The sequence below is a fragment of the Saimiri boliviensis genome, chromosome X (genome assembly GCF_048565385.1).
Source record: "Saimiri boliviensis isolate mSaiBol1 chromosome X, mSaiBol1.pri, whole genome shotgun sequence".
Lineage (NCBI taxonomy): Eukaryota > Metazoa > Chordata > Mammalia > Primates > Cebidae > Saimiri > Saimiri boliviensis.
The window spans coordinates 117,338,459-117,360,575 of NC_133470.1; the positions used below are offsets into that span (position 1 = coordinate 117,338,459).

General features: G+C 38.3%; 1 protein-coding gene across 1 annotated transcript in view; it reads right to left on the bottom strand.

Annotated features, from left to right (window-relative positions):
* WDR44 (WD repeat domain 44) overlaps window positions 1–22,117 on the bottom strand; it is a 94,724-nt gene that overhangs the window by 40,329 nt on the left and 32,278 nt on the right. The window contains exons 3-8 of the mRNA XM_003931059.3: window positions 15,650–15,724; window positions 9,763–10,399; window positions 8,846–8,976; window positions 7,684–7,779; window positions 5,922–6,058; window positions 4,608–4,691 (exon numbers count right to left, since the gene is read on the bottom strand). Of these exons, the coding sequence (XP_003931108.1) occupies window positions 4,608–4,691; window positions 5,922–6,058; window positions 7,684–7,779; window positions 8,846–8,976; window positions 9,763–10,399; window positions 15,650–15,724 (1,160 nt within the window). The remainder of the gene's footprint in view (window positions 1–4,607; window positions 4,692–5,921; window positions 6,059–7,683; window positions 7,780–8,845; window positions 8,977–9,762; window positions 10,400–15,649; window positions 15,725–22,117) is intronic.

Here is a 22,117-nt window from a genome sequence, read left to right on the forward strand (position 1 = left end):
AATAAATTTTTACTGATTCATGGGAGCTCATGAGGGATAGGATTTTTAAAAGTTGTTAAGTTGTATATACAAAGATGTTCAATGTAACACTGTTTAAAATAGTTAAAAAGTGGAAATAAACTAAATTTTTGTCAATATAGGAACAGATAAATAAGTGCTCGTATGAAATACAATAAAATGAATGAAACAAACCTCAGCTTTTTAAATGTGCCAAGCTCTTATAGCAACCTCAGAGGCTTTGCATGTGTGGTTATTTCTGCCTGAACGCCTCTCCCTTGACTAATTCCCACTCACTTTTTAGGTCTCAGATCAAACAGCTCTCTCTCAAAATGGCCTTTTTGACTTTAGACTGAGTTTTTGTTACATAGTCCTCCTTTATCCAAAGTTTCACTTTATATGGTTTCAATTACTCCAGTCAACCATGGTCCAAAAATATTAAATGGAACATCTCAGAAATAAAACAATTCATAAGTTTTAAAATGCATGCTATTCTGAGTAGCATGATGAAATATCACACCATCCTGCTCCATCCTACCTGGGATGTGAATCATCCCCGTGTCCAGTGTTTCCACACTGTATATGATACCTATTCGTTAGTTACTCAGTAGCCTTCTTGGTTATCAGATCAAAGAAACACAGTAGATACAGAGTCTGGTACTAACCATGATTTCAGGCATCCACGGGGGATCTTGGAATGTATACCCCGTGGATAAGAGGGGACTACTGTAATACTTCCACAGCACCTGAAACTTTTCTTTTATAGCAATCACTACAAATGTAACTAGATTTATCTGTAGCTAGATTTATGCGTTTAATGCCTATTTCTCCCATTTAACTGAAAGTTCTATGAAGGCAGAGACTATGAATGTCTTTTTTTTTTTAATTGCGACAGGGTCTTGCTCTCTTGCCCAGATTAGAGTGCAGTGGCATAATTTCGGCTCACTTCAGCCTTGACCACCCAGGTTCAGTGGACCCACCTGCCTCTGCCTCCTGAGTAACGGAATAGAGGTGCACACCACCATGTGCAGCTAATTTTTGTATGTTTTTGAGAGACAGGGTCTTGCCATGTTGCCCAGGCTGGTCTTAAACTCCTAGACTCAAGTGATCTGCCTGCTTCAGCCTCCCAAAGAGCTAAGATTACAGGCATGAACCACTGCACCTGTCCTGAATGTCTTCTTAACTGTTATAGCTCAAGCACTTAACTCTCATGTCTGGCTCACAGAAAGACTGCAATATATATATTATTGGTACTAATATAAAGAGATGTCCATAATATATTTGATTTTCTTAAAAAAAAAAAAAAAAAGGCAAGTTGGCAAACTATAGACATAGAGTAGCCCTGCTTTTGTGAGAAAAAAAAAATTCTATGGAGAATACACCATGCTATTAAAACTGATTTCTGGGGCTGAGGTTATGAGAAACTTTCATTTTCTATTTTACATATTTTTGTATTTCTTTTGATAACCAGAAAACATAGATGATAAAGAAACCATTTTTAAAACCATTATAAGGTCTCTGCTACCTATAATTGAAACTGTATTTTCTGGAAAATTATAGGTTTAGTACCACTTTAAAAGCCAAGAAAACAGACATTTTAATCATTTCAGATGAGAATAGTTCTAAAATATCTACTTTTATGCCTTCTTAAATGGCACTTAACGTTCTCTAAATTTCATTCTTTGATGAATAAGATCATTGTTACCATCTTTTTGGTTGGTTAATACATTCAGAGCCTTTCTAATGCATTGCAGGTGGGCTATACTACTGTACTGGTTCCCCACTCAGCCTTCAAGGCAACAGGGCAGGACCCAGGGAAGCCTGGGTCAAACTTCTCTGGCCATCAGTTGTCTTATTAGCTTACCCCAGCATTCAGTGCCAATACTACTATGTTCTCTGTGTGTCATGGAATGAGAAAAGGTTGAAAAGCACTGTGGTACAAAATGACTGTACTATATTATGAGTTCTTTCTTTTCTTTTTCCTTCCTTCCTTATGAGTTCTTTCTTTTCCATCCTTCCTTTGGTTGCGATATGAGCTCTTTCTTTCCTTTTTCCTTCCTTCCTTCCTTTCTGATTGTGCTATATTATGAGTTCTTTTTCCTTTTCCTTCCTTCCTTCCTTATGAATTCTTGCTTTTCTTTTTCCCTCCCTCCCTCCCTTCTCTCTCTCTCTCTCTCTCTCTCTTTTTTTTTTTTTTTTTTTTTTTTTTTTGAGACGGAGTTTCGCTCTTGTTACCCAGGCTGGAGTGCAATGGCGCGATCTCAGCTCACCGCAACCTCCGCCTCCCGGGTTCAGGCAATTCTCCTGCCTCAGCCTCCTGAGTAGCTGGGATTACAGGCATGCGCCACCAAGCCCAGCTAATTTTTTGCACCTTTAGTAGAGACGGGGTTTCACCATGTTGACCAGGATGGTCTCGATCTCTTGACCTCGTGATCCACCCGCCTCGGCCTCCCAAAGTGCTGGGATTACAGGCTTGAGCCACCGCGCCCGGCCTTCTCTCTCCTCTTTCTTTCTGACAAGGTCTGGCTTGGTCACCCAGGTTGGAGTCCAGGATGAAATCATGGCTCACTGCAGCCTCGATAACCCCCAGGCTCAAGCGATTCTCTCATCTCAGCCTCCCGAGTAGCTGAGACCACAAGTGTGTGCCACCATGTCTGCCTAATTTTTAAAAATTCTTTGTAAAGAGTGAGTCTATGTTGCTTAGGCTGCTCTCAAAGTGATCCTCCTATCTTGGTCTCCCAAAATGCTGGGATTATAGGCATGAGCCACTGTGCCTGGCTATATTATGAGTTCTTTTATCATTTTTCTGGTTACCTGACATTCTTATGTGTCAACTTACATGTTGTCACAGTTTGCTGCTGCTTTTTTCTTTGGTGTTTTTTTTTTGTTTGTTTTTTGTTTTTAGTAGAGATGGGGTTTCTCCATGTTGGTCAGGCTGGTCTTGAACTCCCGACCTCAGGTGATCCACCCGCCTTGGCCTCCCAAAGTGCTGGGATTACAGGTGTGAGCTACCGTGCCCGGCTACAGCTTACTGCTTCTATTTTGCAGTGAGCTCAGACCCTAGATGACCAGAGTTTTCAAAAAATGATGTAAGAAATAAGCAATAATGGCTTTGAATAAACCTGAGGAACTTTTCTCTTAGAAAATTAATGAGTTTTAGTGCATGGACTATGTGACATCTCTCCTGGATGTTTACCTGTCTCTGAATAATTATAGTAATTCCTAATTCTCAGGTTCCCAATAACTGCAACTACTAGATGGCCAAGTTCAAAATATCTGATGTACTATCATATGCCTACATTTTAGGTACATCTTTCCTAAAAATTCTCAATGCTTTCTTTGATACACACTAGGAAAAGATAAGACTCAAGTGGAGAATTTACTTTGAACCTTAGACTTAATTATTATCAATTTAGTGACTTGCGTATAATCAAACAAAATGTATAGGCCCGTCATTGATCTAGAAGTTTGTAGGAGAAACAGAAGGATGGCATAATCACAATCCTTTTGCAACATACGCTTTGGTTCTTTAATGTGTATTTGTCTGAAAACAGTTTAAGATAATATATGATAAAGGGAAAAAGTAAGTTATACACTACAGGTATTGTCAAAATTGAGAAAAGAAAGAAAATTGCTATGGACTGGAGTAGTCAGGAAGAATCTCATTATAATTGGGTTTAGAAAGACAAACAGGATTGCAGAGATGAAGAGAAAGAGAAAAGACAACCTTAAGGACAATCATGTTCTTCTACTAACACTTTTTTTTTTTTTTTTTTTTTTTGAGACGGAGTTTCGCTCTTGTTACCCAGGCTGGAGTGCAATGGCGCGATCTCAGCTCACCGCAACCTCCGCCTCCTGGGTTCAGGCAATTCTCCTGCCTCAGCCTCCTGAGTAGCTGGGATTACAGGCACGTGCCACCATGCCCAGCTCATTTTTTGTATTTTTAGTAGAGATGGGGTTTCACCATGTTGACCAGGATGGTCTCGATCTCTCGACCTCGTGATCCACCCGCCTCGGCCTCCCAAAGTGCTGGGATTACAGGCTTGAGCCACTGTGCCCGGCCCTACTAACACTTCTGATACCTACCTACCAGTAGAAAGACAACACAGGTATTGTGCAACACTTATTTGTCATTTTCTGCATGTCAGATGCTTTATTATATTACATTTTCTTTTTGAGGCAGAGTCTTGCTCTGTCGCCCAGGCTGAAGTGCAGTGAAATCCACCTCCCGGGTTCAAGTGATTCTCCTGCCTCAGCCTCCAGAGTAGCTGGGATTATAGGCACCCATCACCATGCCCAGATAATTTTTGTATTTTTAGTACAGATGGGGTTTCACCGTGTTGGACAGGCTGGTCTTGAACTCCTGATCTCAGGTGATCTGCCTGCCTTGGCCTCCCAAAGTGCTGAGATTACAGGTGTCAGCCACCGTGCCCGGCCCAGATGTTTTAAAACTAATTAATACAACTTCATAATCCATCGGCAAGGGGCAGGGAGGATTGGTGGTGGGTAGTCATAAAAACTATATGGAGCACGATTTAAAATAGTATGGTAGTTCTCATTTTTTTAAAATAAAAAGTTGAAATAAAGAAAAGGGATGTACTGTAACTCACGTTTTCTGTTTTAACCTTCCACCATCAGTATCTGTTGGCTGAGACTGTAACTTCTCTTCGTCATCTGACTGTGCCGCGTCATTACTGTAAGAAGAGGAAGTTGTTTTACAAGAAACCATTTCTTCTACACTTCTTTTTTTTTTTTTTCCTGAGACGGAGTCTCACTCTATTGCCCAGGCTGGAGTGCAGTGGCGTGATCTTGGTTCACTGCAACCTCTGCCTCCTGGGTTCAAACAATTCTTCTGCTCAGTCTCCTGAGAAGCTGGGACTACAGGAGCATGCTGCCATGCCGGGATAATTTTTTGTATTTTAGTAGAGACAGGGTTTCACTGTATTGCCCAGGCTGGTCTCGAACTCCTGAGCTCAGGCAATCTACCCGCCTTGGCCTCCCAAAGTGCTAGGATTACAGGCGTGAGCCACTGTGCCTGGCCTATATAATTTTAATTTAAACGATGGACCTTGAGAACTGAAAGGCTTCAGAAACTGAAGAAAAGAATCTTTAAGCAAGGTACAATGTACAACATATAAATGAATGCAATTTAGAAACTTAATGAAAAACCTACAAACAAGGCTTTTGCTTGGCAAAATGTGCTGTAGAGAAATAATAAAGTAACTTGAGGGCGTCTTCCTTGCTACTCATTAGGTACAACATACATTACATTTAATAAAAATAGCTCCTGCTTTTGCAGAAATGATTCCTTAGGTCAACATACATCTCATAGGAAAGCCACTCATTTCACTTTAAAGCCATTTTCTGATCCTACAAAAACAGTACAAATATTTATACAATTTATGATCCTTAAAGCAAGGTTTCAGAAGACTAAGTGTTCATTCTACACAGCTTTTTGGCCTCAACGTGTTTTTGTTGTTGTTGCTGTTATGATTTTTTTTTTTTTTTTTTTTTTTTTAGTAGATATGAGGTCTCACTATGTTGCCCAGGCTCCTCTCTAACTCCTGAACTCAAGTTATTCTCTTGCCTCAGCCTCCCAAAGTGCTGGGATTACAGACGTGAACTACGACACCTGGCTGCCTCACTGTTTTTTATTGTCTCAGGTATAATATAAATCATTAAAAAAAAGAAACTAAGTGCTATGGGATTTAATATTTATACTATTTCTCCCAAGTAACTGTACAGTCATAATGGAGAGCCAAGTTAAAGAATACATACATTATCTAACTCTATTTTAATTCCAGAATTTTAAAAAAGGGTGAATGAAACCAAATTAGGGATTGTCATAGTTCATTAACAGAGAAATCTTAATGACTCCGAAATACTATAAATGACAAAAGACAAATAACAACATTAGGCCATACCTTACATATTCTTTTGTCCTTCTCATGATGTGTAGAGTGAGAGGATTAATGCCTGTTGGTAGTTTCTCTTCTGCAAGACTCAAAGGTATTTCTTCTCCAGTATCCAGGTTCTTGATCATTACACTGGCTAAAATTTCCTGAAGTTAAAAAAAAAAAAAAAAAAAAAACACACCAAGATGACCTATAATTTAATTATCTTTTTGAGTCTACAGAATCCCCCAAAATGTAAGCTAAAGGCTTTTTAGATACATTCAGTACTGCACACAATAAATTCTAAGATTTTTATTGAGATATAATTCACATACCACAAAATGCACTCATTTAAAGCATATAATTCAATGGTTTTTAGTATATTCACAGAGTTGTACAACCATCGCCACTAAGTCAGAACATTTTCTGCACCCCAAAAGAAAACTCACTACCCATCAGCAGTCACACCTCATTTCCCTTTCCTCCTAGCCCCTGGCAAATACTAATCTGCTTTCTGTCTCTATAGATTTGCCTATTCGGGACATTTCATATAAAATCATACGGCCTTTTATTTACATCTGGTTTCTTTAACTTAGCATGACGTTTCCAAGGTTTATCCATGCTGTAGCATGTACCAGTACTTTATTCCTTCATTCCTTTTAATTGCTGAAAAATATAACATTGTATGAATATACTACATTTTATTTATCCATTAATTAGTGATGGACATTTGGGTTGTTTCCACTTTTTGGATGTTATGAATAATGATGCCATGAATATTTGTGTACATTTGCTGTATAAACATATGTTTCCATTTCTCATTGGTATATACAAAAGAATGGAGTTGCTGGGTCATGGTAATACTATGTTTAACATTTTGAGGAACTACCAAACTGTTTTCCAAAGTGCAATATTTAAAAAAATGTATTGCTTTAAAGAAACATAAACTAAAATTTTACTGTAAAATTTAATTCTGAATAAGTTGGCTAATAGGTGCATACTAAATTTTAATGGTAAGAAACCATTAAAATAATTTAAAAAAATTATGTTGGTATAACACGTATTTATAATATCAAGTTCTTTTATTATTATTATTTAAACAATTTTTTTTTTCTTGAGACAGAATCTCACTCTGTCACCCAGGCTGGAGTACAGTGGCACAATCTCAGCTCACCGCAACCTCTGCCTCCCGGGTTCAAGTGATTCTCCTGCCTTAGCCTCTGAGTAACTGGGATTACAGGCGCACGCCACCATGCCTGACTAATTTTTGTATTTTCAGTAGAGACAGGGTTTCACCATGTTGGCCAGGCTGGTCTCGAACTCCTGACCTCAAGTGACCTGCCTGCCTCAGCCTCCCAAAGTGCTGGGATTACAGGAGTGAGCCATAGCACCTGGCCTTAATATCATGTTCTTTTAAAGCTCACTTTCTATAAAATATGAACCTTGCTTTTAATATGTTTATTCTACCATATAAAAAAAGGGCAAGTTTAAGTCAGAGATGCAACATCCAACATATTAACAAAACAAAGACAATCTTCAATCTTCATTTTTTTCTTCTGTATTTTTTTTTTTTGCCTAAAAGCAATAAACTTAAAAAAAATTTTTAAATTGTTATAAACTACACATAACATAAAGTTTAACATTTTAACAATTTTTAAGTGTATGGTTCTGGGTCATTAAATACATTCACGTTGTTATGTAACCATTATTATCATCCATCTCCAGAACATTTTCATCTTCCCATTATGTCTTTTGTACTTCATGTTTTAAGAACAAAATAATCTATTTCTACCTCATCGGTAAGCTCTCTCCCAGAGTTGGATCTAGGTCTCTGAGGGCCCATCACTTCACCTGCTATCGTCTGCCCATCAGGTGCTTTTCCATTTTCCTGGAAATATAATTTTATAAACAGAAATTAGACTGAATCAATTTCTATAAACTTTCAATTATTACCACACACAGTTCTAAAGAATCATAATTCAGATAATGGAATCTGCTGAAAATCTAAATGGAACACTACATTTCAGTCCTTCATTTTTCCCAGCATGCTGAAAAACATTAGGAACCAAAACTATTGCTGCCCATGAAATAATGTCTTAGTATTCTTGAAAACAAATAAATATTCTACTTGAACCTGACCAAAAAAGCATTTCTCTACTAAGAGTGCTATTAATCTGGACTGTATGTCACTATCTCAAATGTAGGGGTCAGAAAACTTCTCTCTATAAATAGCCATACAGTAAATATTTTAGGCTTTTTTTGTTCATATAGAGTCTTTATTGAATATTATTCTTATTTTAAACAACTTTTAACAATATAAAGAACATTCTTAGCTTGGGGACGCTACCAAAGCAGGCCACGACTGATCCTTGCTCTAAGGCTATAACAAGAGTATAGTGTCATACGTTCTAGTCCGGTAACCCGGCCCACCATAGGTACCAAGTAAGTAGCTCTGAGATGCAGAATCTAGCTGTGGTAAAACTAATGTTATCAAGTCTTTTGTGTAGCCCACTGCCAATATATAAAGTTTTTTCTGATTGGGAAAAGAAAATTATAAAAAAAAAAAGTCTTCAATTTTGAGCAATACAGGACAGGTAAATATAGACTACAGTTGGTGTTTATTAGTACCAACAATATTACAAATAGTAGCATCTGACATTCTTGGAATACCTATTACCTGCTAGATACTTGGCATATTTTAGCTCATTTCAAACCCTCAAGGAAGGATTTTTCCTCCATGTTATAGATGGAGCATCTGAGATCCAGATGCTAAACAGTTTGCTAGGCTCACCCAGTTAGTTTGCAGCAGAGCTGATCAAGAGAAGTAAGGAGGCCAGGTTTGGGGAATAAAGAAATATTTGGTATGCAGAACACAGAAGCCTCAACAATCAATAAACCAGTCAGTTGAAGAGAGCGGATAAAGCCTATGTGGAATAGAACACTAATTCACCAACCTGGGCAGTAACTATTTTATCTCCACTGGTAGCACTTGCCAAATCAAGAGAAGGCTGAGAATCCTTGACCGTACTCTCTGAAGCCATGTTTGCAGTTAGGAGAGAATCAGACGTAATATTCTCTTTGGGAACTGCAATGATAATGATAATAATAATAATAATAACAATTACAACCTTTTTTGTTTGATTCTTATAACAACCCTGTGAGGAAAGTGGCTTGATTACTCTCATTTCCTATTCAGGGAAACCATGGTTCAAACAAGTTATTTAACTTCCTCAAGACTAGACAGCTCATACAAAAAAAGATGCAGGACTTGAATTCAGACTTTAGGTCTCCAAATCCCATGTTTTTGTCACCATGCCACTCTCTCTCAGATGGCAATAGATTTGAAAGTTTGAGTCTGCTGAAGTGTTCAATTATAGTAAAGTAACTTTCACCAGTGCAAACATTTTTACACTTTGTCTATTACTAAAGAAATACTTTTAATAACTTGGTTGCCAGTGTTTTTTTTTTAATAAACTGAAATAAAAGCAGAAAGGTAAATAGTTTCAACTCCAAAATTTCACCACAAAGAGTTATTTCTCTCTCTTTCTCTCTTTTTTGAGACAGGGTTTCACTCTGATCACAAAGGCTGGAGTGCAATGGCGTAATCTTGGCTCACTGCAACCTCTGCCACCCAGGCCCAAGAAATTCTCCTGTCTCAGTCTCCCAACTAGCTGGGACTACAGGCACGTGCCACCATGACTGGCTAATTTTTGTATTTTGTTGTTGTTGTTCAGATGGGGTTTCGCCATGTTGCCCAGGCTGGTCTTAAACTGAACTCAAGCGATCTGCCTGCCTTGGCCTCCCAAATTGCTGGGATTACAGGCGTGAGCCACTGTGCCCAACCAACAGTTATTTCTCAATTAATACTTGCCATCTAGATCAGGCGTTTTCAGAGTCTCAAATTCCAGTTCGCTTTTCTTTTTTCTTGGTGGTGGAGCAGGTCGAGATGGAGGTGGAGGTCTAGGAGGTGGGAAATTAGTTGGAGGAGGTGGGCGTGCTGGAACAGGCTTCTTTGTACTAGCCACTATATCCGGTTCTGGAGTAAGGTGTCTTGGGGGTTTGGCAGGGGCCACTTCTTCCCCAGTGGCAAAATCTTTAGTAGATAAGGAGTCTGAGGACACAGGCTCTAGAACATCACTTCCTTTGACTTCCACTGCTTCCTTGTTCAATAATTCTGTTTCAGTTTCAGGCACATTAAGCTGCTCAGTTGAACTTACTTCAGTTAACTTCATGGTTTCATCTATTGGTTTCTCACAGGTTTCGTCAGAAGGAAAACATTTTTTTAATTCTAATTCAGTCTCTTCAAATGTATTCTGACTCTCTGCTGTTTGGGATTCTTCCTGTAGTACTTGATCTATGGCTAACAGTCCGGGTATATTGCTCAGATCTGTTCTAGCCACAACAGGACTGGCAGTAGCCTGATCAGAGAGTTCTTTTCCTTTGGAATCCAAAGAGTCATCTTCAAGCTGTAGTACTTTCTGACTCTCCTCAATAATACTTTCAATAATCTGATGAAAGGGTTAAAAGCAGTTTTTTAAAATGAAGGCTATTTATAAGAATATAATAACAGCTAATCATTTGCATAGTAGTTAGTACATGCCAGGCAATGTTCTTAACATGTTACATATTTTAATCTTCACAACAACCTTATGAGATTCCACTCCTACTGTCACCATTTTACAAATGAGGGAACTAATCAAATGATTTGTCCAAGGTCACAAAGCAAGTGAGTGATGAAGCAGGTATAAACCCAGGGAGTTTGATTCCAGAATCTATACTCTTAACCCTCATAATAAGAAATTTGTGTTAATACTTAGGCACAAAAGGTCAAATAACCCTATAAAATCAAGTTCAATCCTAAACTTACATTAAGACTCAATATCCTGATTCATTTACATATTTATGTGAAACTAGTTGTAATACCAGCCTACTGGTTTGAGCCTACTTAATAAAACCATGATAATCCAAATCCACCTAGGAGAAGAATTCAAGTTGTTTAGCTCTGAACTCAAGCTTATGACGCAAAAACCAGCAGATGCAGGGAGATTAACATTCTTAAACAGACTACACCTAAACTCCACTATTTGGAGTGATGGCAGGACCATGAAAAGAGTTCAAAGACCCAGTTAACCTTGTCTTATCCCTCCTTTTCTTTCTTTCTTTCTTTTTTTTTAAAATGGAGTCTCACTCTGTTACTCAGCCTGGAGTATAGTGGCACGATCTCGGCTCACTGCAACCTCTGCCTCCCCTCAAGCAATTAATTCTCCTGCCTCAGCCTCCCAAGAAGCTGGGATTACAGGCATGTGCCCCATGCCTGGCTAATTTTTGTATTTTCAGTAGAGATGGGGTTTTACCATGTTGGTCAGGCTGGTCTTGAACTCCTGACCTCAGGTGATCTGCCCACTTCGGCCTCCAAACATGCTACGATTACAAGCATTAGCCACTGTGCCCGGCCCCCTTTATTTCTTACACGTAGCTGAAAATATAAGCAAGCTTTCTATTATCTTCTACTAACATTTAGAAAAAAAGATATTTTCTCCCCCGTCTTGTCATTAAATCTCCCAGATCACTTATCCTGCCACTATGTCCAACCATGAATAACTTCTGCTTTCTCAATTCCTTGGCTTCAGAAAGTTGGGATGTATCACAGAACCATCCTAATCTGGTTTACTACAATTTCATGCAAACTTGAACTGGATATTACTGCTGCTCAGTAATATTCATCCTTAATTCCTTAGCATATTTGATATGTTAGTTTTTCTCAATCTTCAAATTGTTAACCTTAGAAATGACCTTGTTTTCACCAGAACTAACCAGAGTCCAACTAATTTGTCAATTAGGTGGTTACTGAGCACTGAGAACCTCAACGATAACAGTGATAGCTGAAGTCGTATCACAATGGATTTGGGAATTAATAAGAGGTAAAGATATAGAGACATTAGCACGGTCTGCATTTTCAAAAAACTTAGCTATAAATGCAAAAAGACTTCAATAAAGTGACCTAGCACTTTTATAACCTGAAGGGAAGAAACCACTGGAAAAGAAGATAACAGAGCAATGTTCTGGAAAAGAAAGGAAAGAAGGCCTACTGTGTATTAGACCTAGTATACACATTCTCATTTGTCATACAGGCCTTTGTGAGGTAGCTGGATTACCTCCCTTCTAGAAAAGCAGGACTCCGAGGTAAAGGCATTAAGAACTGTGCCAATCCCACAATTAATAAGCTACAAAGCCAAGACTGAAATCCAGGTCTTTCTTAAAAACCCAGCGATCTTTGTATTATACCATGCTACTTTGGACAGAAAACAAGAATACTAAATCTTCAGTGATGGATGACATGAAAAAGAGGTAGGAAATGAAAATAAATATGTAGGTAAAGGAAGTGAGAGATGATAGAAAGGAATGAGTTCAGGCTTATTAGCCTCTAATATTTATGTGGAGTAGGAAACAAGGTTATCTGCCAAAAGTAAGGTGGGGTATGAGTGGGTACAGTGAGCATGAGGAGAGTATAAAGGCTTGAAATAATCACTACGCATAATGGAAATGTCTGTGCCATAAGAGGGGTCTAAAATGTGGTTGAAAATCCTGTCTTCCCCAATCCCTTATCTAAGAACAATCTCTCCCTCCTCTGAACTTCTATTTTTCTTCTTACTGTTCAGTATAGTATGAACTATAAAACAAATACAGAGCAGTATATGGGCTAGCTCTATTTACTTTCTCTACACCAGATAATTAGTTCCTGGAGAGCAAGGTCCATGTTTTCTTGATATGCTCCACGATGCCTTCTTATGGTGCCTGGCCCTGTCATTTTTTTCTGGGTTTTAGGAGGCAGTTAAAACTAAGGAACAGTGAGAACCAAGACATACATAGAGATGATTATGCTAAAGCACTGTTTGCTTCCAAAAGCTCACTGCAGCCAGGCACAGTGGCTCACGCCTGTAATCCCAGGACTCTGAGAGGCCAAGGTGGGCAGATCACCTGAGGTCAGGAGTTCAAAACCAGCCCGGCCAACATGGTGAAACCCTGTTTCGACTTAAAGTACCAAAAAAAAAAAAAAAAAAAAAAAAAAAATTAGCCTGGCGTGGTGGTGTGTGCCTGTAATCCCAGCTACTTGGGAGGCTGAGGCAGAAGAATCGCTTGAAACTGGAAGGTGGAGGTTGCAGTGAGCTGAGATCACACCATTGCACTCCAGCCTGGGAACAGAATGAGACTCAAATCTCAAAACAAAAACAAAAACCTCACTGCTTTCCCAGTGATTACAAAGTAAAAAGCAGTTTAGTATGACACAAGGCATTCCTATAATCTGGCCCTAACTTTTCTCTCTAGCTCATCCTCAAATGTTCTGCACGTTCCCTACCTCCATGCCTTTAGAAAGGCCTTTCCTCTCCCATCTCGGTCTGTCCAAATCTTATGTATTCCTTAAGAAACAGCTCAGATGCTACTTCCTCCATGAAGTCATCCTCATTCCCACCCCCAAGCAAGAAGTCTCCTTTCCTTTGTGTTCTTACAATAGTTTGTAAGTTTATTTGAACACTCACTGCATTTAGTTTTGTGTTTATCCAATTTCCTCTACTAAAATGTAAGCTACTTGAAAGCAGACTGTGCCGTCATCCAGGGTATATCCCCATAGTCTTTTTATCATTAGCGATTCATACTTAATTTAATTGAAAAGGCTAGAACGTAAAAAGCGATTATTTAGCATCTTAAACCTCACTCTTCTCCATAGTGTTTTCTCACTGCTTTTTCAACTTTTAAACTCTCCTTAAAACATCTTTTTGGCCGGGCATGGTGACTCACGCCTGTAATCCTAGCACTTTGGGAGATGGGGTAGGCAGATGATGAGGTCAGGAGATCGAGACCATCCTGGCTAACATGGTAAAACACCATCTCTACTAAAAATACAAAAAATTAGCCGGGCATGGTGACACGCACCTGTAGTCCCAGCTACTCGGGAGGCTGAGGCAGGAGAATCGCTTGAACCTGGGAGGTGGAGGTTGCGGTGATCCGAGATTGTGCCACCACACTCCAGCCTGTGCGACAGGGCGAGACTCTGTCTCAAAAAACAAAAACAAAAACAAAAAAAATCCCTTTTTTCTCCATTAACTAGAAATAGTTACCCATTTGTAATTTTTCCTAAGAAAAACATTCTTTAAAAAGATGAGAAAAGCTATAGTGGAAAAAACAGGAATATTTTAAGTTTCAACAATAAAAATAGCTAGATACATTGTAATCCATTTACTTGATGGAAATCGATGCATCTGAGTATGGAAATCATATAGTAATATGAGGAAAATCTAAAAATGGTAAGAGTAAAAGACAGAATATAAAATTCTACCTACACTATAATTAGGCAGAAAAATGTATGCTAATGGGTGAGAATCAGAAGGAAATGCTGAAAAATCAAGACAATTGTGTGTTACAGCATAGAACTGTAGGCAATTTCTTATTTTTTTTTAAAAATGGTTCAATTCCTGTTAATGTACACTGGCAAGCAATCCACCATTTGTTCCAAAAGGGAATATTTTTCTTTTAAAGGAAAAAGTATGATCAATATTAAAATATGTAGTCTGGCTGGTCACAGTGTTGCATACCTATAATCCCAGTGCTTTGGGAGCCTGAGGTGGGTGGATTGCCTGAGCTCAGAATTTTGAGACCAGCCTGGGAAGCACGGCAAAACCTTGTCTCTACATAAAATACAACAATTAGCCAGGTGTGGTGGCACACACCTGTAGTCCCAGCTACTCGGGAAGCTCAGGTGGGAGGATCACTTAAGCCCAGGAGGTAGAGGCTGCAGAGAGCCATGATCGTGCCACTGCACTCTAGCTTGGGCGAGAGTGAGATCCTGCCTCAAAAAAACAAAACAAAACAAAACAAAAAACAAAAAAACCCACAGTCCATTAAATTTCTAAATTCCATCAGGATAGAACAATGATTTTCCATCAGGGGTTATTTTGTTCCATACCCCTCCCCAGACATTTGCTGATGTCTGCAGATATATTTGGTTGTCATAATTGGGGGTTGGGGATGCTACTGGCATCTAGTAAGTAGAAGCCAGGGATATTGCTAAAACATATTAAAATGCACATAATAGGCCCTACTCTCTATTAGTCCAAAATGTCAGGTAACACTATTGGAGAAACTCTGGGGTGGAGAATGTGTCATTCTGTTAGCCTCTGGAGACCCACTGGCTAGAACATTGCCTAGGACACAAAAAACACTTAAAACATTTATAAATGAATAAAAACACACCATCCTGTCTTTCTCCTTGAGTTTTATTCTGACACTGTGAACTGCCCATTTTCAAATTACTGATCTTTTGCTTGGTCTCTTCTAGTAAACCAACCTTTGAAGCTTCATAGCATCAATTTTTAAAAAGGTATCAAAGGTACTATCAGAATAAGGACTTCTTATAACTTCTGATTCCTAAAGACATCAGAATGTTGCTGCTCTGAGCTTTTCAATACCCATAACTCCTGGTAGTAATCTCAGGAATAGTTAGGGCTTATTCTGATGAAAATACAATAAAAAATAAAATATTTTACAAAATACTGTTACAAGGATAAATTACCAATTAGACTATGAAAAGGACTTCTAAAAAGCCTGAAATGTCTTCAACCACAAATCTGACAGATTCATGAAATATTTACTGAACATCAACCATGTACAGAGCACTATACTAAAAGAATATAAAAACTGTTGGAAATATACCATATAAATATGTGTGCTATAAACTAATATTAACATTATATCTTTCCAACCTTTTTAGACACATCTGGTTTCAATTCTTGTACAGGTGACTCATTTTCAACTTTGTATGCAGTATTCTCTGTTTCCTGTTTGAAAAAGAAAAGAAATAGAGACCAAATGACATCTTTTCTTTAAAAATATGCTTTAAAGGGGGACAAATGAGAAAATGTTGCATTAATAAATCAAAGGCCCTTAAAGGGCTTAGATTTCTTCTTTTTGGTGGGGGGGAACGGAGTTTCACTCTGTCACCCAGTCTGGAGTGCAGTGGCACCATCTTTGCTCACTGCAACCTCTGCCTCTTGTCTCACCCTCCTGAGTAGCTGGGATTACAGGCATGTGCTACCACACCTGGCTAATTTTTGTATTTTTAGTAGAGACAGGGTTTAACCTTATTGGCCAGGCTGGTCTCAAACTCCTGACCTCAAGTGATCTACCCGCCTCAGCCTCCCAAAGTGCTGGGATTACAGGCGTAAGCCACTGTGCCCAGCCTAAAGGGCTTAGATTTTTGAATACTGATTGATGCCCAGAAATTTTATGCCAAATGGGCCCATGTAATTTGCATAAGCAAGTTATCAATCAGCAATATTCTATTATTCTGCAATAGGATATTTACCTTTCAATGTGAAAACTTGCTCAACTTTTTAACATTAGAAAACTGTAATGGAAGATAAGCACTTCTAAGTACCTTTGTAGCTAAAAAGGATTAAGGATTTAAGCAAGGGGTTGAATCAAAATTATTGTTTTTCCCAAAGCATTGCTCCAAAAATATGCACAAATACAAAAGTATGCAACACAGAAAACCACATTTAGGGAATAGTTTTCCTAACATTCTGCATACTTTAGATAAAAGAAATCAAGACTTAACCAGAAGTTAAATGAAGCCCCTAAAAGTATGAAAAAAGATGAAAAAAATTAAACCCACCAAAAATACATATATATCTACGTATACATTTATATACACATACGTACATATATATATATATTTGGGAGGTTAGAAATTGGTACTGCATTTCTGCTGGAAAAAAATACCGTAAAATAAGGCAATCATATTTGCAAATCTCAATACAATACTCTACTCAATCTTAAGTTGTCTTTCTACTTATGGAAGTACAGCAATTTGAATGCTACTCTTGATAATAAGAAAAAAATCATAATTCTTTGTACACATCACAGAGCTTGTTAGAGGAAGGTCACTATAACCATTTTAGACCGATAAGGAACCCAAGGCAAAGTAATTATTTATACACTTATACAAGTATCAGGATACAATCATGACAGGCTCATTAATAAAATTACTCCGGAGATTATTAAAATGTTAAAGATTTAACGTGGCAGTGAAATTTCTGTAGAACTTGCAATATCTTCAAGCACTGAATTCCTCTTCATAATTTGGAGAATACTACCAATCTTACACAGATTTTTCCAGAAAAAAATTGTTTCAAGGACTCTTAAGTGTTAGATAAAATCCAAACTCTACCAAGGCCCATGAAGGCCCAAACAAGACATGGCCTCTGCCTACATTTTTGATATCTTCTACATTCCTCATCTCCCTCACACATTACTCCCCCACAATTACACTCTGGCCAATAGGATGGTTCCTTGCCATCAGGGTCCCAGTTCAAGTGCTATTTTATCAGAAAATACTTCCTTAACCATCTCAAAACAGACTTATCTAACCCCTTAACTTTCTATCATACTATCCTATTTTTCTTTTTTTTTTTTTAAGTTTTAAATTCAGGGGTACATGTGCAGATTTGCTACATAGGTAAACTTGTGTTATAGGGTTTTGTTGGACAGATTATTTCATCACCCAGGTATTAAGCCTAGGACACATTAGTCATTTAACCTGATCTTCTCCCTCCTCCACTGTTCACCTTCTTATAGGCCCCAACATGTGTTGTTCCCCCCATGTCTTCATGTGTGCCACATCATTTAGCTCCCACTTATAAGTGAGAACATGCTGTATTTGGCTTTCTATTCCTGCATAGTTTGCTAAGGATAATGGCCTCCAGCTCCATCCATGTGCCTGCAAAGGACATGATCTCTTTCTTTTTCATAGCGGTGTAGTATTCCACGGTATATATCCACATTTTCTTTATCCAGTCTACCACTGATGGGCATTCAGGTTGATTGCATGTCTTTGCTATTTTGAATAGTGCTGTATGAACATTTGTGTGCATGTGTCTTTATAACAGAACGATTTATATTCCTTTTGGTATATACCAAATAATAGGATTGAAAAGAGGATGTCAAAATATCCTTGTTTGCAGACCATATGATCTTATATCCAGATAACCCATAGTCTCAGCCCAAAAGCTTCTTAATTTGATAAACAATTCAGCAAAGTCTCAGGATACAAAATCAATGTGCAAAAATAACTAGCATTCCTATACACTAATAACAGTCAAGCCGAGAGCCAAATCAGGAACATACTTCCATTCGCAACTGCCACAAAAAGAATAAAATACCTATGAATACAGCTAACTAGGGTGGTGAAAGGAGAATTACAAACTACTGCTCAAAGAAACCAGAGATGACACAACGAATGGAAAAACATTCCACATTCATGGATAGGAAGAATCAATAGTGTTAAAATGGCCACATTGCCCAAGGCAATTTATAGATTTAGTGACATTTTTATTAAACTACCATTGAGATTCTTCAAAGAACTAGAATTTATTTTAAAATTCATAAGGAACCAACAAAGAGCCTGAACAGCCAAGGCAAATCCTAAGCAAAAAAGAACAAAGCTGGAGGCATCATGCTACCCAACCTCAAACTATGCTACAGGGCTACTGTAACCAAACAGCATGATACTGGTACAAAAACAGACACATAGACCAATGGAACAGAATAGAAAATATAGAAATAAGACCGCATACCTACAACTATCTGATCTTTGACAAACCTTATAAAAACAAACAATGGGGAAAGGCTTCCCTATTCAATAAATGGTGCTGGGATAACCTTATCCTATTTTCCTTCATTGCACTTATCGTTTGAAATAACCTTATTTACTTGCCTATTTTTTTGTCTATTCCCTGTCCCACTAGAATGTAAGCTCCATGAGAGCATGGATCTTGTTTGCTCTAGCTATAGTTTGTTCAGTACCTAAAACAGTGTTCAATACTAAATAATCATTTGCTGAATGAATGTTGAATGATGCATGCTCTCTCTTCAGTTAATACACACATCTTAAGTATATATAGGCTTTAATTGGATCCTGATTTTATATGAAAGAAGGCCAGGCATGGGCTGAAACCTGGAGTTAGAGACCAGCCTGGGCAACATAGTGAGACCCCGCCTCTTAAAAAAAAAACGTGAAGGAAAGTGGTACACATCTGCAATCCCAGCTACTTGGGAGGTTGTGGCGGGAGGATTACTTAAGTCTAGGAGCTTGAGGCTGCAGTGAGCTATGATCATGCCACTGCATTTCAGCCTGGGCTAGAGAGCGAGACCCTGTCTCCAAAAAGAAAAAAGAAATAAAAATCTAACCAATACCAATTGGTAAGATAACCTTGACAAGATGGAGGCAGAATACTTGAAAGCTGATCACCAGTAAGAATAGTTGATACTCTCAGCAGAACAGGGTCCATAGGAAACCATAAAAAAATAAAATAACAGTTGACGCATATTAGAGAAACATCTTCAGCTGTCCTACTAATTATTTTTATCCAATTATTTTCTAGTAACTGTTTATCAGTATGAAAATCAGAAGCATTATACAACACAATTCTGTGGTTATTTTCTCTAAATTAAGCTACACAAAATTACACATTAATAATCTCTGGACCTCAATTTGATTAATTAATTGACTGATTTTTAGAGGCAGGGTCTCAGTTGCCCAATTCCAGTTGCCCAGGCTGGAATGCAGTGCTCCTCCCACCTTAGCATCCCAAAGTGTTGGGATTACAGGTGTGAGTCACTGCACCTGGCCTATTTGTCACTGCACCCGGTCTATTTTGTTTCAATTTTTTACTTATAAAAGATTAACATTCCCACACTGGCCAAAACTGTCAAGCAGTGATTAGACTTCTATTTTATTTGGCTTTAACAAAACTGTCTTGGAGTCTGAACTTTTAAAAGACAGCAACTCCTTTAAGGTACTCTTGTTTTAAGTCACAAGCTTAAAGGAGTGATATGGCACCTACCAGAGGGCCTGATCTCCAGAGATTTCTTAATAAAATCAGACTTACGATTTATAGTCAACTATGATTCTCTTTCAGTGATGTATAAGATCCAGGTCCTTCTAATACTTTGATCAGGCTTTGGGGACAAAGGAATGGAGGCCAAGAATGCACAGACAAGCAATGCCAACTTAGTTATATGTGAGACAGTCCATTACCTACTTCTGGTGATGTGCTGACCCATTATTAAAATGCAGTACTTACTAAATCCCAGCTTCCCCACTAGCAGGCCATTTCTTTAACTCCTATCTATCACAATATCAAAAGTTTGCTTCCTTAAAAGGTATGGTAGCGTATTCAATTTTCAGCAATTCATATCACAGTTACCTCCATCTGTGTTAGATAGTAGAGAGCTGTTTGTAACCCCCTTGCAGTATTTGGTTATAAGATTTCAGCTTTTTAATTTTAATAAACACTCCCAATAAAGTATTTGTAGGAAAGTGATCTACACTCACAGAAATCTTCATTATTACCTACTAAAGAACATTAAGCTAAAAACATTAATTACAGAAAAATTCAGGTAACTTGTAATTTTTAGTAGTAAGGGAAGGGAAGCTACTAAAGTGAAAATTAAAAAAAAAAAAAACAAACCAAAAACTAGAAATGTGACTTCTACTCTTTTTGCTGATACAATTGTTTAAAAAAGTAAACAATTCTTAAATCGCTATCATATCCATACTTCCATTCCTTTTAATGCTGTTCCCTTTGTTGTAGTCTTATGTCTTGACATTTTAACTGCCTCTTGACAGCTTTCTCTGCACTTTAGTCTTTTTCCTCCAAACTTTATTCCACCCTTCCACCAGTTTTCTTAATTGCCCAGCAAAAAAAAAAACCTTGGGCAACACAGTTGTAAGACACATAAAAATCGACTTTTTAAATGTCCCATTTTAGGCCTGGCACAGTGACTCATTCATGTAATCCCAATGCTTCGGGAGGCTGATGCAGGAGGATCGCTTGAGGTCAGGAGTTTCAGGCCAGTCTGGACAACCAAGCAAGACCCTGTCTCTAAGCAATAAAAATAAAATAAACTAGCTAGGTGTGGGGTTGTGAGTCTATAGTCCTAGCTACTTGGGAGTATTAGGTGGGAGGAGTCTTTGAGACCAGGAGTTTGAGGATATAGTGAGCTGTGATTGTGTCACTGCATTCTAGCCTGGGTGACAAAGTGAGACCTTCAAAAAACAAAAATATCCTGGTTGGGCCCAGTGGCTCATACCTGCAATCCGAGCACCTTAGAATGCCAAGGAGGGTGGATCACTTGAGGTCATTTGAGACCAGCCTGGCCAACATGGTGAAACCCTCTCTTTACTAAAAATACAAAACTTAGCTGGGTGTGGTGGCAGGTGCTTATAATCCCAGTTACTCAGGAGGCTGAGGCAGGAGAATCACTTGAACCCGGGAGGTGGAGGTTGGAGTGAGTCAAGATTACACCACTGTACTCCAGCCTGGGTGACAAGAGGGAGACTCCATCTTAAAACAAAACAAAAACAACAACAACAAAAAATCCACAAAAATAATCTGCTTCAAAAGTTTAAAGATCAGAGTACTTTTCTAAATTTTTTTAAAACTTGAGACAAAGTATCACTCTATTGCCCAGGGTGGAGTACAGTGGCACAATCTTGGTTCACTGCAACGTCAGCCTCACAGCTCCAAGTGATTCTCCTGCCTCAGCCTCCCAAGTAGCTGGGATTACAGTCATGTACCACCACGCCTGGCTAATTTTTGTATTTTTAGTAGAGATAGGGTTTCACCATGTTGGCCAGAATGGTCTCTAACTCCTAATCTCAGGTGATCTGCCAGCCTTGGCCTCCCAAAGTGCTGGGATTACAGGTGTTAGCCACCGCACCCAGCCCCTTTTCTAAATTAAAATTTAATTTTCTAAAATTAAATTATTTAATTTTTAATTTGTAATTGACATATAATAATGATACATATTTACAGGGTACAATGTGATGTTTCAATGCATGTACACATAGTATTATGATCAAATCGGGTAACCTGACATTCAAGGCTCATGACAATCTGGCCTTAATTTACTTTTCCAATACTCTACCACTGAAGCTTTTACATTGGTCACACTAGTCTTTCAATCCTCCTAGCAAATCCCATGATTTTACACCTTAATTAGTCCCTACCATTTCCTAACTACAATACTTTCCCAATATTTCTCTACCTACCTACACAAAACTCTCCCAGTTTTCAAAGCTCAGCAAAAGTTCTATTTCCCTTTTCTCTGCTATTCCAGGTAACAGTGCTCTCATGTCAACTCTATCTTCCTCTTGCTTCTCCAAACCC